Source organism: Phaenicophaeus curvirostris, chromosome Z (genome assembly GCF_032191515.1).
Source record: "Phaenicophaeus curvirostris isolate KB17595 chromosome Z, BPBGC_Pcur_1.0, whole genome shotgun sequence".
NCBI classification, from domain to species: domain Eukaryota; kingdom Metazoa; phylum Chordata; class Aves; order Cuculiformes; family Cuculidae; genus Phaenicophaeus; species Phaenicophaeus curvirostris.
In genome coordinates this window covers 53,174,661-53,191,896 of record NC_091431.1, presented here as the reverse complement: position 1 = coordinate 53,191,896, position 17,236 = coordinate 53,174,661, and the positions used below count along the sequence as shown (strand labels likewise).

Genomic DNA, 17,236 nt, shown 5'->3' with positions numbered 1-17,236 from the left:
TGGCCTAAAATGATGGGTGCTTGGAAGCTGATGAGGTATATACCTTTCTGCTCAATTTTTTTGTTGAGGGGCTGCATTCTTGTATTAAGGGATAACTAGATAAGGCACATTTTCAAATTGATGAAGTAATATTTTTTTTCTCTCTGTATGTCAACATGTTCTCATGCCTATGGTACTTGCAAAGTGACTGTAATGTAGCAGACGGTGGAAGCCCGCAGCATGGGAACTGTAACTCTTATCCTTCAAGCTAAAGTACTCCCATGGTTCTGATGATGGCTGTAACTCTCAAAACAAAGAGAATCAAACTGATTTGAATGACCCTGCTGACTTAGAGGCACTGGAGTGTGGAGGGGAAATGTAGTTTATTCAGATCTCACTGGAGGGAATGGAAATTTCTCGGTGATTTTTCTTAGTTCCAAACAAGCAAAGGTGTTTAAGGAAGGATTTTTCTGTAGGCATTTTTCAATTTGAGAACATGCTGCAGAGCTTGCTTTTGTGTTGGATGATGCACTGCTATCTCTTAATCTCTTAAGTGTCTGGGCTTAAAAGCAGATGCAGTTTTACCAACTGAAAAATTTAAGTAGGTTAACTGCCACAGTTTGGCATATGCTGCCGTTGTTTGTAAGTCTGGGTTTTAGTTAGACTTCCTTGTACATTCATGTGAAATCAGATGTCTTACTGTAAATTGCACTTTTGTCCTGTGGAAGCAGGTGGGAATGTGGACTCTGATTTTTATTTTTTCTTTAAACCTTACATTACCTGTTAATATTCCTGCAAGCCCTCCTTTGGGCTGATATAACAGCAATTTAAATTGCCCTAACTTCACTGGTGAGACACAGTCACCATGTTTGTTCCACTCTTCTGTATGCTGTCAGAGTGGACTGATGATTTTGATCATCAGCTCTGTTTTCATCTCAGTAAAGCTAGAAGAGTTCTACTTTTTCTATCAAAATATGCCCTATTGTGGTTCATACATCAATATACAGTTCCATCATATTTTGTTAAAGCAATAGTACAGTAAGATCATCGTATCTATTAAGAATTTTCTTTCATCATGTTGTGGAGATTAAGAAACTGGGATAAGTGCTCTAGTCAACCTGCTGTCCCTTCAGTAAAAGATGTAATAATCCGCGGGAGACTGGTTATCTGCTACTCTCTCATGAATGCATTTAACCTCTTGATCATTGGTGAATATCTGCAGTTATGTGGTGTAGTGGAAGATATTCAGTGTGCAGTCAGTTAAATTCAGAAATGAGATTGGCTTTGTAACACAGAGGAACTTGATAGTGATGTACACTTGGCTGATCACAGATTCCTAATTCTGTCTTAGGTTATCTTTTCAAAAAAGAGTGAAAGTTGTGTTACTTGAATTATGTGGCCAGTGAAAGCGTATACTTCCCTAGTATGATCATAGAATCACTAAGTTGGAAAGGACCCACTGGATCATCGAGTCTAACCATTCCCATCAATCAGAAACCTTTAACTGTGGATAAATATTCTTTTGGCATGCTTGTTGTACATGCTATTCTTACCAAATATGGGACAAATTAAAACTAGTGATCAGTAGGAGAGCATTCTCTTTTATTCCAAACTCCTGTAGTTTGTCTGATTTCTAATGGATCTTAGGTCTATGGGGAGTCAAGACTTTGGCAAGGTGAACTACCTTCTCTATTAATTTGAATGCTGAGATGAATAAAATGTTATCATCTGTGATGACAAGGATGCACTGCTATCTCTTAAGTGTCTGGGCTTAAAAGCAGATGCAGTTTTACCAACTGAAAAATTTAAGTAGAACCACTGTTCTGTAATGAAGGAGAGTGCTCTTGTGAAGAAGAATGACCATGTAGTGGGGAGTGTTGAATCTTACGGTGGAAAGAATGGCCAAAACAAAGATGTTTAATTCTTCTTATTGTAAGGGAGAGATACCGTAACATGTTATGTCATTGAGAAAATATTGCATTATTGCAGGTGTTGAGATGACATGCTTCTAAAATGGAAAATGGGGCATCATAATAAAGGAGACTAGATGCATAATTGTTCAGAGTGATTTGAATATAAAACAAGAACCTAAAACTTTCCAAAGTTTAATAATGTTGGAACACAGCTTGCCTGTTACTGTTTTCACATAAGAACCAAACTTTTAAGTATCTAGAAGGGATTATTCAGAATGTAATTGCTGTTGTTATTGTTTTATCATGATTTTTTTTTAAATTTGCTTCCTCCTCCATATACAGAATCTAAATTATTCTGTTGAGCTGATTGTTAGAAAATCCCTCAGCTTGGAGAGTTCTTTTTATTTGTTCTTTGAAAACATAACTAGATTTGTGCAACTACACACTTTCAGATTTAAAATGGCATAACCGCTGTATATATGTTGTTTGGCATTCCTCAGGAAAATACTGAGACAAGTAGTTCAGTAATCATTTTAAAAAGTAAGAACAATTTGGTATGCACGTAATTTCTCGGTTCTTGTTGAAAAGGGATCCGTGAGAGAAACACTGTACTCACAATGTGCCTGTGCTCTCAGAAATAAATTTACTTTATTCTGTTGTATAGTTATGGAAAACTTGGAAAATTGAAGGCTTGCTGTTTTGGTTGCATTATGCTATTTGCTGCAATAAGAAACACAGTATTTGATGCAAAAGGCAAACCCATTGAAGTTGAAATGTCTGTTGTAGCCGACGTTCTCCTGTTGATTGCTTATTTAAAACTTAAGCAAAAAAAAGAGTTTCCTTCTGCAAAGATTAGTTTTGCTGTGACACCTTCATGACTGATTTATTATCTTTCTAAGCCCTTTAAATAGCTAAACCAAAAATGGGTTGGTGCAAGTAGGATTTTGTCCGGCAGGTGGCATGAAAAGCCAGTGTACCTGTGCTGCCCATGGAACCTGCATCCTTTCTTCATGGCTACTCTTACATATATAATCGAGACTGTTGGCAAAGTGTATGTGCTTTAGTATAAGAAAGCTATTTATTTTCAAGAACCTTAAGGTATAATTGGAAAATAATATTTTCTTTTTTTTTGTAAGAAACAATCTGTCAACTGTTCTTCTTTATGTGTGAGAAATAGTTGCTTCCCTACACTGGCCTGTGGCTTGCCAGTTCTGCAGATTTATCAGCTATAGAGGGAGAGGATTTTGCTTACTAAGGAATCTTGAATTTCTCCCTGATGTGTATTCTGAGTACACAATGGCTCACAAGAATAGTGAATGTGAATGCATTGCTGGACCTAGTGCTGCTCTCTTGGATATGCAGCAAGCCATCCTGGTTTGTCTCATCATGTTTTTGTGTAATGTGGTGAAGGGAAACACAAACTGAATAGCACTTTATCAATCTATACAGTATTTATTGCCCTGAAGTCTTCTGAATGTAGAAGAGATGTAAAAGGAGCAATGTGCTTTGCTCTGTTTTCGAGAGCAGGATTGTAATACTGAAGAGGGTATAGTAAAATACTGCTAAGAGCTCACACTTTTGTTGTCAGTCCAGCAATGACTTCGCAGTGCTGCAGCTGGGGACTCATAGGAAGCAGTACCTTGAAAACATTTGGCTGCCGATGCATGTCTGTTTGCTTTTGCTGATGGTTACTGGTTACCATGTTGAGCCCTGAAAAGGAGCTGTTGGTTTCATGTGGAGGATTTATTCCATACTTTTTCTAAGCCCTTAAAAGAGACATTAGGCAAATATATACAGGGGCATAAATGGCTGTGTAGATCTCTCAATATTAAAACGTGTATTGTTTGCAGTGTCTAAAATTGTATATGAATTGTTATGCTGCCTTAGTAGTTAGTGACGATGTTGTGGATGTTACTAGATTCTGTTAAATGAATTTGTTTCTTAGAATTGCAGTGTATGTTAATAATTATTAATGAATTGTCTTCACTGATCTCAATTTTGAACAAGGCACCTCTTGCTCCTAACAGGCTGAGAAGGGACAATTGCTTTCCCTGTTTCCTATGTAACGTATGAGTTTGTGTATCACTACATAGCTTCTGTGGGTAAATGGGATCTTGGAAAATAAATCATGAAAACAAAGTGGTAGATTTTCATGACCACGTTCAGAGAGTGTATGATAAAGCTGGCTAATATGCCCTAGATGAACAAATATTGATGAACGAAGATGAACTTCACTGTTAATACTGAGAAGAACAAGCCTTCCTGTGGTTGTGAAAGAGGAAATTCTTGCTTGCTGTATGTACTGTAGAGCCAAAGTTCTGTCCCCAAGTCTGCACATACAGACTGAAAACCTATCTCCTCCTTTGGGTGAGTTATAGCTGCCCTGTCTCAGTGACTGCATAAGTGTGGGGTCTGCCAGTTTGGGCTGCTAATTTTGATGAGAAGTCTTGCTTCCAATGCTGTTGCTGATTTCAGTGACACTTCACAGAGCAACAGAGCTTTCAGAACACTTAAGGAACAAGCTGCAGATGGATAGTGTGTTTCCAGAGTCTTTTTTTCAGAAAACACTGAAAGCATTTCATTAAAGAAAACTTTCCAGGAATGTAACAGTAGGTAGTGATACTAGTAAGTTTCTGATTTATGTAAGATGGCTGGGTGTTGATCTGTATAAAATTCTTTAAAGATCATCTTCACTGTGATTTACTTCTACAATGGTTTTTTAAACTGATGTAAGAAAAACATGCTCATCTTCCAGCTCCCAGTATCATATGTGGCTTTGGCTTTCAATCTGCTCTAATTTCACTTGATGATGATCTGATATCCATTATGATTTCTGATGAAATCTTTGTACCACAGCACTGTGGAGTGACAGTATGGAAGGTTTGGTGTGGGTATATTGTGTACAGGAGGGTTGAAAAATATGGGATAATATAGCTGGTTTTACAGTTGGGTTTTTTTGCAGGTTTTTTTTTGTACTTTTTTTTTTTTTTACAGTTTTTTTGTGTGGGGTAGGAAATAATGTAGTGTGTCTGTATAGGGTGCTTGATATTCAACGTAAAATATCAAGTAAATATCAGTGTAATATCAACGTAAAATATCAAGTAAATTTCTTTAGGAACTGGATCTATTTTTCAGAGTGCTACAGAATGGAAATGTGATCTGTGTTATGATTTCTCACTCATGTGCAGAGTATGATTATTTTGGTATGGCACATAAAGGCGGCTTGAGTTCTCTCATGACCATTCAGAAACATAACCTTGGGCTCCTTTGTCGAAGTGTAATGTCATCTTCCCTTGACAGTTTATGCTCTAATCCATACTTAAAAATAACTTCAAAAGTCTCCAATATACATTTTTGTGTTTGAAAACTTTGAGACCTATGGTTTGTCTTAAGATGAAATAATCCAAGTGGGACCACCTGTGAAATGGTCAACAATGTTGACAGATTTTGATTCGCATTTTCATAGGAAGCTACACTGCCATAGGCTCTGAAAGGCTTTACAGAGTGAGCTCTCAAGTATTATTCATTAGAGACTTGATATCCTTCTGGGTTTGCCAGTCTCTGTGGTTGCATGGATGAAATAAATCTTTGTGATCAAGAACATACACCTGACAATTTTTTTGTTTGTTTTCTTGTCTGAGATGAGATTTCTGTATACCTGTTTTCTGTTTTATTTTAAACCTGATGTTTCCTTTTACATTGCAAGGGTAGACACTATTTTCTTGGGTGGTAAGCAGGTTATAATGAATGCTAATGAACGTATGTCTTGGAGGTACATACTGCATCACTACTTGCAGCACTGAATACCCGTGTAAAGCAGAAATATTTTAGTCATTCCTGTGTACAGTGAAGAAGATGAAGCATTGAGGTACTTAGGTTTGGGTGTCCAGAATCTGTGCTAGTTTTATGTGAGCCTTTGCATTTGTGGTGAGACAGGAGCACTGTATTTTGAATGATCCATCATTGCTACGTATAAACTGTGTTAAGAATCTGCTAGGATGTTTGTGCTTCACTCTGAGAACAGATTAAAAATATTTTGCTGAGAATACAAGCTTATTGAACTTAAAGGGTCTAGGTAGATTTGAACTTGATGCAGCCTTGGGATTTCAGTTTCAAAATAAAAAGCCTTTTTGCCATATACTAATATGGTTCATACTCTGATGTTTCAGTTTTCCTTCTGTTAAATTCCATGGCTAGCCTTGTGCCATTTTCCTTTGCAACCTTTTTAACATGCCCATACTTTTCCAGATGAGGTTAAGCTTGTTGCACTGAGAAACTTGAAAAAGAGAGGTATAGAAATGTACACAAAGTAAATGTTTAAGAAGTTATTTCTGAGTTATGTATGTCTTATTTACACTTTTTAATTCCAGAATCTGTGTTTTCCCAAAGTAATCCTGAGCCTCCCATGTATAAATGTTTTTGGGTTTGGTCAGTATCATTGGAACGTTGCCAGTATTAGGCAGCTTTACCAAGACTGGTTGTCCAGAATGACGTATATCAGGATGTTGGCCTGATTTCCTGTTATCTATGGGAACTAAGGTTGGTGTTGAGGACAAAAAGGCTTTCATTTTTGGACTCCCACCACCAGTCCATTGGTTATTGATCAGAAATGCTGCTTTGGATACACGGAGGTTCCAATTCACCTCAGTTGTTTTGGCATATTTCTTGACCAAACCAGTAGTGTGTTCTGCTATTCTGTTGGTCTTGGGGTAGTATGGAGTATGAAAGGTCCAATGCACTCCTTCCTCTTTCGCCCAGTCCTGTACCACTTGGGAAGTGAGATGTGAGCCATTGTCACTCTGTATCTCTTCCAGGAGGGGAAGCACTCCAAACCATTCCTGGAGAGTCTGCACTGTGTAATTACTTGATGCTTTTGGGACAGAGGTAGCCATGGTAATTCCTGAAATTACTTCACACCTACCACTATATATCTCTTGCTGCTGGAGGGTCTAAATGGTCCCACATAATCTATCTGCCAAGTTTGCCACAGTGTCTTTCAATCACAAATATGCAAAGGTGGAGCTTTTGTGGGGTGATCCTGTGTTAATCTCAAATGACATGAGGCATGTCCCGTAATTATCTGGGTACACTTTTCCTGAGTTGCCAGCCATCTTCTAGCCAATGCCTCCTGATACAGATCTTGTGTGCCTGAGTGTCCCCGTTTTATATGCAACCATTCTAACAACCTCTGCCAACCATCTCCATTATCTTCTATCTTAATCCATGGAGAAATGCTGATAGCACGAATATGGGTTAAATCGTCTACTTGGTTATTAAACCTAGCCTGGATAGTTTTAGAAGAGTCATGTCCTTTCACCCAACCTACATGTACCAATAGTTTGTTCCCAATTTTTAACAGTTGCTTCCATAACTCTGCTTGCCATACTGGATTTCTATTTACCACTCAGTCATTTGTTTCCCAGTGGCTTATCCATTCTGTGGCTCCCATAAGACAGCCACATATATAAATACTGCATATAAATAGTTTATAAATATGCAGTATATAAATACTGCATATGAATCAGTATAAATATAAGTGACTCCATTTTGGGCAGCTAGCAGCACAGCTCTTAACTCCCCTATTTGAGCACTACCATCCCCTTCAACTACCTGTTGGTATTAACCTGCAGAGCTACAGCTCTATATTTCCAAGATCCTCCTTCTCTGTGAGATTAGGCATCAGTATACCACATACCCTCTAAATTACTGTCTTTGTCAAAGGAGGGGCTTCTTTGATTAGGGATGGATTAGGAGTCTGTGCCTTAAACACAGCTGCCAGGTTTACATCCTTTTGAAACTTAGAGGTTTTTACACTTCCTTCTTCTTTTAGAATGTCTCCTGTTCCAATGAGATATACATACCACTTCCTCACAGTGGGCTTCTGAGCTATCCCTTCAGGAGGAATTTTTCCTTCCTTAAGAGCATCTAACAAACTAAAAGCTCCTCTTAACTATTACCTTCTCAGTTGTACACAAACACTCTGTCTGCTGCAATGCCCTCACCAGTGACAAAAGTCCCATTTCCAAATCAGTATAACGACTCTCAGTATCATTAAAAGATTGAGAATAAAAAGCCGCAGGCTGCTGAGTTCCATCTGATTCCTTCTGCCATAGGTTGCAGTGAGATCCATGTTCACTATATCCCCACTCCAACTGTGTAGGGTGTGTTGGATGTATGGGATCTAACTGTTGAAAAACCTTAAGTTCCTCTGCCAGCAAGTCCAGGGCATGTTGATGGTGAAACAAAGAAGCTTATGCTTAATAGTTAATTTAACCATTAAGACAGGTACACTTTATTCAGCGCTGGAGAAGACTTGGGATTTGTCATCAGAGTGCTTCTCCTGATCAGTGATTTCAGAGAACTTTATATACCCACAATTGTTTCCATACCCATAGTTTCCCTGAAATGACAAGTGCACTTCATTCCTGGAGCCTCATTGCGTATCTGGTGGGGGGGAGATGAGATCCAGCCCACTCAGAGTCACCACATCCGAGTGTGGCCATATCTGAGTGGTCAATCTCAACAACTCTGGCAGACAAGAAGATAAGGGTCATTATCATTATCTTTGTTGTTAATCTTGTTTCTAATACATTACAGTTGACATTCCATTCCACCATTTACAAATCACCATTTCAATGGACAGCAGTCCATTCCCATTTACTTGTTTTCCTTAAAAGATTATATAATGGTTGAGCAGTGCTAGAAAACCCAGGTATGTGATTCCTCCAGTACCCTAAGGTTCCCAACAGTTGTTGCAAATCCTTCCTAGATGTGGGAGCCTGACCTTCCTATATCTGTTGCAACTTTATCTGAAGGGATTCTCACCATTCCCTTAATCCACCACACTCCCAAGAACTTAACTTCTCTTCTTGAAGCCTGTCTTTTTGAAGGATGAATGTCTAGCCCTAAAGATTCTAACTTATCCACTATTGTTTGCATTGCCACTGACACCTGCTCTTCGTTGTTTCGAGCTATTAGAGTATCATCAATATATTGGTACACCTCTACGCCTTCAGGGTAGCTATGTTCCTGGGATGCTTTTGCTAGTGTGTTGTGAATGATAGTTGGGGAATGTTTATACCCTTGAGGAAGTCTGTTAAAGGGATACTGAACTTCTTTCTACGTAAGTGCAAAATGAGCTTTACCCTCCTCTCGCAGAGGAATCATAAAAAACTATATCCTTAACATCCAATGTAGCCATCCACTGGTGGTTACGGCTTTGGATTTTAACAATTATCTTGGCAATACTTGGTACTGCAGCTGTCAGGGGATCGGTATTAGCATTTAGCTGTTTAACTGTCAATCTCCAGTCCCCATTTGGCATTTTTACTGGCCAAATGGGCAAATTGTATGGGGAGTGCTGGTGATATTATACCTTGGTTTTCTAAATCCTGCACTACCCCGTCAGTTCCTTTTATCGCCACAGGTGGAAGTGGATACTGCTTTACATTAGTTAATTTAGAATTAGGGAGAGGAATTGAAACTTCCAGTAAGGAAATATGTTTCACAGATGCCCGATTCACCTGTGGTTCAGGGGAAAATTCTAATGGATTTGTGTTATGAGCGAAACTCCCAACTGCACCATCAGGGAGTTTCCACTGTCTTCCCTGTAACAAATCAAAACCCAAAATGTTTACATGGGTGGCACCAATCAAAACCCGTATAAGGCACTGTTTCATTTGTCCTGGTAAGCCAATTCCAACAAGTGCTGCGGACGTTGGTGTTTTATATTATCAATTCCCATAACTTCAATGTAAGGTTAGCCACCTTTTATGCCTAATAATTTAGCTGTCTTTTGTGACAACACTGATACTTGTGTACCTGTATCTATCAGAAATTCCAGACAAGTTTTCTGGCTGCTGACAGGTAAAACAATAGTGGGGGAAGGAGTATTTAACAGAGTCTTAGCACCAGTGGTCTCATGAGCCATTGTATGGCCAGAACCCAAGCTTCAGGATGGCTCACCACCTGGCCTGGGAAATGGAGTTTTTTTGATTAGAGTCCTCCAACTGGATCTAATTCCTTTGTTCTTCTGCTTGCCTTGAGGGAGAAGGAGCAGTGGGAACAGAGGGTAAGCCAGGGGGTTTGGGACACTGTCCTGTCACAGCCTGTAGCAGTTGTGTTAATTCTGCCACAGAAGCATGTTGCAACATAGTTTTTTGAATGCCTGCGCTGACCATCTGCTGATAAAGATAATTCCGTCCCACACCAGCTTTATTACCATAAGTACCTGCAGGGGCTCTGTGGTGCCACTCATGATTCCCTTGAAGGGATCACTGAAGCTTCTAGCAACATTAGTATCCAGGAATCGTATCCTCCAATAAGATTCCCTGGGCTCACGTGGCTGAGAATTAGTGATCAATCACCCCATTGTCCTACCATAACTTAAGATTTCTTGGATTACCTCATTCCATGTAGGAATGGCCTGCGCTCGTCATTGCTGAGCATCCCTACAAAACTCCTGAGCTTGCACTGCCTGCCGTATCTGATCCTGAATGCCTGCCAAGTATGACTTCAGACTATCCGGTAACCCTCTTACCAGTGGGGTCAGTCTATCTGGATCCACTGGGGCGAGCATGGGAGAATTATATGTTAGCCCCTGCTCATACATAGCTTGAATACATGCAGCCTTCTGTATGGACGATGATAAATTGGAGAAACACGGGGTGTTCGTTGCAAAGGGATCCCCTTGCTCCTGTGGAACAATGCCTCCAGCCCAATAAGCTGCACGGGCTGTCAGAGACCTATTGTCTTGCCCTGGAATTAAATTTGGAAACACACCAGGTCCCCAGTATCCACCAGCTTCCTGATCACTCAGCATAATACGATCTCCTTCCGGTTCAGCAACTCTCCACACATATACTCAGTCTCTGATTCTTGGGGTTTCCTTGCAAACTTCTCCTGTAAATTGGCTAACTCAGCCAGTGACCAGGGGACTGTTCTGACCCTAACCACAGTTTCCTCTCCGATGCTGTCTGCTGCCGGTTTGGTAGTAGTCTCCATTTTGATAACAGGCCTCATGGTCACTGTGCTATTACTTACATCGCTATCATCATCCTCACTATCTGAATTCCAGATATCTCCATCCCATGTTTCAGGATCAGCTATCACCACCAACTTCTGTATTTTCTTTGAGGCATTAGAGCATGGTAGTTGGGATAACAACAAATTTAGCTTAGTTTTTAAGGCTTGCTCTCTAAGCTCAGCTTGCCACAGACGCTCTGCTAACTTCCCCTTCTCCTGCTGGACATTCACAAGCTCCCAATTACAGGCTCTGAGAGTACTTTCCAAGCTAGTAGCTTGCTGGCTTAAATTCTCAGATTCCTGTTTATAATTTGCAGCTCTCTGCTTTTCAGTTCTAGTTTCTCCTTTAAATGATTCAACGCTGTTTTGTCCAATTCCTCTTGTAAATCCTTACATGAGAGGGTTGGTTTTTCAAAAGCTGGAGCCTCCTTCTGAGCACAAGACCAACAGGCTTCTAACACTGCACAAATAACCTCTTTACCTTTTCCTTTCCTAGCTTTATTTTCCTGGTGAAGTTGCTCAATATGTGAGGCAATTTTGTCTTCGTTTTTCCAGTTATTGTTTGCCCAGTCTCTCCTTTGTTGGGAGCAGCTTGTTGCTTCATGAGCTTAAAGAGGGGGAGGGATATGTCAGGAGAAAATTTAGTTGTTGCTTGCCTTGTTAGTTGCAAATCTCTGCCTTTCAGTACATTCCAATACACCTTTATAAAATACAGCATAAGTTTAGGAAAATACAATTTTTAGAAGTCGCACTGATGCACTTTAAGGTTGCTTTGTACTTTTGTGCTTGGGATTCATCTCATCTTCCACTGGAAGGGAGTCTTCTCTATTTCATTTTCTTGCCTTCCAGTGTTATTTAGGTAACTGTACCAGTGATCCTTAGCCTCTCGCAAAACAAAGTAACCTGTTGGTCTAGTTGGAAAGTTTCTTCACATAGGTGACACTTTCACTTTGCCTGCTTATAATTCTTGCTGTAAATTGCTCGTGTATACAATTATGATTTAGGTGATACTTGAGGTGGTTTGTTAGGTTGTGGACCTTCTGCATCTGTGCCTGTCAGTGACTCATTGCTTGTTGGTATGTCTTTTTTGTGCTGTTACTGCTCAAGTAATGTAATTCACAGAACTTTTTGTGCCTTGTAGACCTCAGCTAGATGGGATAGAACGTTTTGAACTCATACATTTACATTAGTCAGTTATGTGTAGTTAGATATGCCAAAATGATTGTTGGAACAAAACAAACTACACTTCGGTACCATTTACTTCTAAAAGAACTGATAAATTGTGCATTGAGAGGTTTTATATTTCAGTGATTTAAATAAAGCTTGTGTAAATAGATTGAGTACGTAAATGCAAACAGCCTTGCAGGTGAACCCTATGGTATGTCAGGAGAGACAAATGGAAAGGTTTTGCTTTTTATCCTTGAAATTTGACAGTCTTTGGTGATTGCCTCAATTTCATTTTTGCTGTCCTCACTGGAAGCACAACAGTAGCATTTAAATTATGATTCATTTGCCTGTGTTGTCTTTGGAAGCAGAAATTCAGAAAAGATGGGGTATGAGTGTGTACGGATATAAATGATTGGGAGAAAGTTTTGAAGTGTTAACAAAGAAGAAAGAAAAGATGGCATTTTGAAGTGTAAATAGGAAAAGAAGAGTATTGAGAAGAACCCAGAGGAGATAACTATATATTAATTATTACATATTGGACGTTACGTTGTATATTAGGTATCTGTAATATAACTATTTTCCCTTTGTTTCACAGAGGTGAGATCTTGTCACTTTTCAGTTTGTTTCTGTAAAGTGAAAAAGCTTCCACTGGTTTGCCATGCTGTTTAAAGAGACATTATACTTCAAAAATAAATTGTCAGGCAAGTTGAGTAGTCTTTGTAATAGAGGAGGTCAGACTTTATGCTTACAATGCTACCTTGTGGCCTATGAATCTAGAAATCCATCAATGTGTTTGAATTTACTGTCTCCCTGTTGTGGAGCTGGAGTTTTGGTTAGTACAAGCTTCTCCTTTCTTCCTGAACTTCACTACAGCTCCAGTCTTGTAACTGAAATCAGTAATGGCTAAGTTTAAGCCATTGACCTGATGTTATGGAATCATTTGGAGCCTGGAGAAGGAGAGAGACAGGGAAGGGAAAACGTGTCCAGTCAATGTCACTCTACTAAGTCTGATAAAAATTGCCTATTTTTTTAGAAATAATATAGTTGGAGGTCTCAGAAATGTATCTTAGTGAGAGTGCTGAAATTTTCTTTTATTGTAGAAGTGTAAAAACCAATAATGTTAATGCATTTCAGTCATACGAAGTAAAGGGGGGGGGGGGGCGAATAGAGTAGCCTTTTTTGTATCTGTTCTTCAGATAAGCTGTTACTGCTCAGTGTTATCCTTTCAGCAGTCCTTCATTTTTTGTTCTAAATGCTTTTGCCCCTAGCAGTTTTTACTACTATGGAATGTACATGGAACACTTCTCAAAATGATGCCATCTGACAGGAAATCAATATTTCTTTTTCATACTAGGTTTGAGGGTGTGATTGTCATAATCCTCATCTTAGGCTGTTAATGGGTGAATGCTAACCTTGATTTTTATCTCTATTTATATCCTTTATTAAGAAACATACCTTTGTCTTCCTTCGTCCTTGCTGCTCCCTAGAAGTGGTTTGAGGGGCATTGTTTTCTGTGGAAAAAAAACCCTTATATATTAGAATTTGCTGTCTGCAGGTATACCTGCATTTTGTAATAAAGCATGGATTTGGAAGTTCCTGCAGATGGATTCTGCTGTTACGCGTTGTGGTGTCTTTCATAGAATCAGACTTCTGAAATGGAAAAAATCCTTAAAGCCATCTAATTAGGATGATAGCTCTAGGTAAAACAGACGCACTGTTGTAGAAATAATAAGTTCAATTATGCAAAGAAAAGCTGAAATGGAGTTTGTACCATTTCTTAAATGTTTGCTGTAGGAATACTGGTCCTCTTTATGTTTGACTTCTGTTTACGGTTTCTGGCAGCCTGTTGTAGCTTTTACACCTGTGGTTTTGTAGGGAGGGAAGGATACCTTGCCTTCAGATTTTATAGTGTGAAAGCTAATTTTAAGTAAGATCAGATGAGGATTCCTAGCTGGAAAATATATAGGCGTTCTGTTGGAACAGGTCCAGAGGAGGCTACAAAGATGATCAGAGGGCTGGAGCACTTCCCATACGAGGATGGGCTGAGTGAGAGCTGGGGTTATTCAGCCTGGAGAAGAGAAGGCTCCGAGGAGACCTTACAGCAATCTTCCAGTACCTGAAGGGGCTACAGGAAAGCTGGGGAGGGACTGTTCACAAAGGCTTGCGGTGATAGGATGAGGGGCAATAGCTGTAAACTAGGAGAGGGGCGGATTTAGACTGGACATAAGGAGGAATTTCTTCCCTGTAAGAGTGGTGAGACACTGGCACAGGTTGCTCAGGGAAGCTGTGACTGCCCCATCCCTGGAGGTGTTCAAGGCCAGGTTGGATGGGGCCTGGGGCAGCCTGGGCTGGTGGGAGGTGTCCCTGCCCATGGCAGGGGGTTGGACTGCAAGGTCCCTTCCAACCCAAAGTAGTCTATGATTTTATGATATTTATGGGGCTGTTTTTCTTGATACTTTGTATTTGACAAGTGATTGTTTTTGAACATATAATGCAATGCATTTTACTCAGTTACTTGGGTTCTTAAATCTGGAAAGATCTTTTTAATGACACAGCCTAATCTGCTGATACCGTGGCTAATAGCACGATCACAGCTTTTGGAAGAAAAAAGAAAAATCAGTGGTTCGTTTAACTGGCCACTTAGGCAATGAGGAAAGTCGAATACCTTTTTCCCCTTCTAGAATCTAGACGTCCCCGATTTGTGCGGGAGCATCAGCTGAGCGATGCGGGTACCCCCGGTTCCCACCCGCTCCAAAACCCCGGAGGGGCAGTTTCTGATGAAGTCGGAATTGGCGTGGTTGCTGCGTTTTACAATTAAGCGCGAACTTATCGTTCGGCTGTCGCCTGCCTCTCGCCTGCCGCGGGTGGAAGGAAAGCGGGACGGGGCGAGGGAGAGGGGGAGCCGGGTCGAAGGGAAGGGGGAGACGGGGGAATGGGGGGGTCGGGGCGAGGGAGAGGGGGAGTCGGGGCGAGGAGAACGGGGAGACGGAGATTGGGGGAAGGGGGAGCTGGGGAGAGGGGGAGACTGGGCGAGAGGGAAGGGGGAGACAGGGGGAAATGGGGGGTCAGGGCGAGACGGGGCGAGGGGGAGACGGGGCGAGGGGAAGGGGGAGCCAGGCTGAAGGGGAGACGTAGACGGGGATAATGGGGAGACGGGACGAGAGGAAAGGGGGAGACGGGACGAGGGGGAGCCGGGTGGAAGGGAAGGCGTAGCCGAGGGGAAGGGGTGGCCGTAGCCGTGTCGAGGGGTAGCGGTGGGGAGGGCGCGGAGCCGGGTGTCGCCGCGGGCTGGGCGGCGCAGCGGGGGCGGCCGGGGGGCCGAAGTTTGGCTCCGCTCCGTCACGTGCGGCGGCGGCGCCAATCGTCGCGGCCGTGATGTCAGCGGCCGGGCGCTGCGGGGAGATGCGGAGCGGGGCGGGCGGCGCGCGGCGGCATGGACCAGCCGAGCGCCCTGCGGCGGCAGGGGCTGCAGGTGGGCAGCGGGGCGCCGCGCCGGGGGCGCCCCGGGCCGCGCTCTCAGCGGCGTCGCCCGGGCGGGCGAGGTTGGGAGGGGTAGGGGGGGGGGGGGGCGGCGGGGAGAAAGTTTGGCTGCGCTCCCGCCGGCGTCCGCGAAGTCGGGGAGACGAAGCCCCCGCCGTGCCGAGCGCCCCCGGAGCCCGGCGGCTGTCCGGCGGCGCCGAGCCCCCGCGCAACTCGTGTTCGTAAAGAGCGTGGCGGCCGGCGCGGGGTGCAGGGACTTTATCACTCTTTGACCAAAATGGAGCACCACCTCAAAATACATCATTGCTGGCCCATTGTTCGCGGAGCCCCTTCGCTCAAGTCGCTCCCTGCGATGAATGTACTTCCTTTCTTTTGTTTTCCTTTACATCCGCAATGTTTCAATGGGAGGACGGTGAAGAGGAAAACCTCCTTATGTCTGGGATCGTTGTACTTAAGTAACGTAGAGCTGCTCATGGTATTTGAAACGCACCACACTTGCGCTGCTCGGAACTTTTCGTGAGCCCTCTCCGATCGGCGCCTTTACTCGGTGCTGAACGAGTGTGACAGTTTCTGCTTCTCTTCGTCCATCTAACGGAGACTGTAGCCCATGTTGTTGCCGTAAAACTTTCTGGGGCCTCATTGCCTTTTAAGAATCTGCTAGCTTTTCTTTAACTTTCTGTGTGATAGCATTTGTCTGTGGAAAGTGAGTAACTTTCATAAACTAATTCCGAGGTTTTATTGAGTCCTTAAATACTAAATCTTTTCTATTAATTGGTTATAAGATGGGTAGGAGAATCTCTGCTGCAGGTTAGGGCTGCTGCTAACAGCTTTTAAAGGCGCGGATTTGAAAGTTTCGAGAGGTAGATCTTCACAGTGAAACGGGATTTCCTCCTGCTAAACCTGCTGTAATCCGTCGAGTAGTGTAAACCGGATTTCTGCCTTTTGACAAGAACTGAACACCAGTCTGTTCTGATTAAGGGAAAACTTAAACCGTAATATGAAAGCCTCTTGTTGAGTTCTGCAAATATTAATTTTGAGGTGTGATTTGTTTTTTAGAAGTGTTATTTTTTAAAAAATCTTCTGTAACTTTATTGAAGTAATTTTGTATGGATACCAAGAATATTTCACACAGTACTTGCTTACTGTTGCATATGCTTACATGATCACTTAGGAGTATTAAAAGCTATATAGTTAATAATCTGTACCAGAAAGACCGACTCTCACTTGCAGTGCATTCGGTAGTAAGTTGTTGTCAAAGATTGAGTCCCTCATGACTGTCATTAGAGTCTGATTCCAGAGTGGAGAAAACCAACAAGTGGTCAGAAGTGTTCATGTTAACATGCTATCATCTAGAGAAAGATGTAGGGGGATAAATCCTATTTACTCTCAAGTTGTATTCATTAGACCCTGAAATGAATCTATCTTCCTATTGTTCTCTTGCTCTCTTTACTTTAGCTCTGGTTTTATCTTTTATCTGTTGTCCACACAACTGTCCTAGAGTGATGTGATGAATTTGTGAGCTCTGGGAAGCAAATGATAGGACATGTAGCAAGAAGCGTAGCCCCTGTTTAGTTCTTATTAGTACTTGCTGATTAGAAGAAGTCTCAAGAGTTGTCTGCTTGGCAGGTGCTTGCTTTTTATAGTATATCATGAACTAATGAGTGGATTATTTT

General features: G+C 41.8%; 1 protein-coding gene across 2 annotated transcripts in view; it reads left to right on the top strand.

The window, feature by feature from the left end:
- Positions 1-17,236, top strand: part of MAST4 (microtubule associated serine/threonine kinase family member 4) — a 269,856-nt gene that overhangs the window by 76,263 nt on the left and 176,357 nt on the right. Inside the window, exon 1 of one of the 2 annotated variants that reach the window (XM_069880710.1) lies at positions 15,456-15,555. The exons of the other annotated variant lie outside the window; for it this stretch is intronic. Coding sequence (XP_069736811.1) covers positions 15,517-15,555 — 39 coding nt within the window. The 5' untranslated portion in view covers positions 15,456-15,516. Of the gene's footprint in view, positions 1-15,455; positions 15,556-17,236 lie in introns of those variants that run through there. 2 annotated transcript variants of the gene reach the window in all.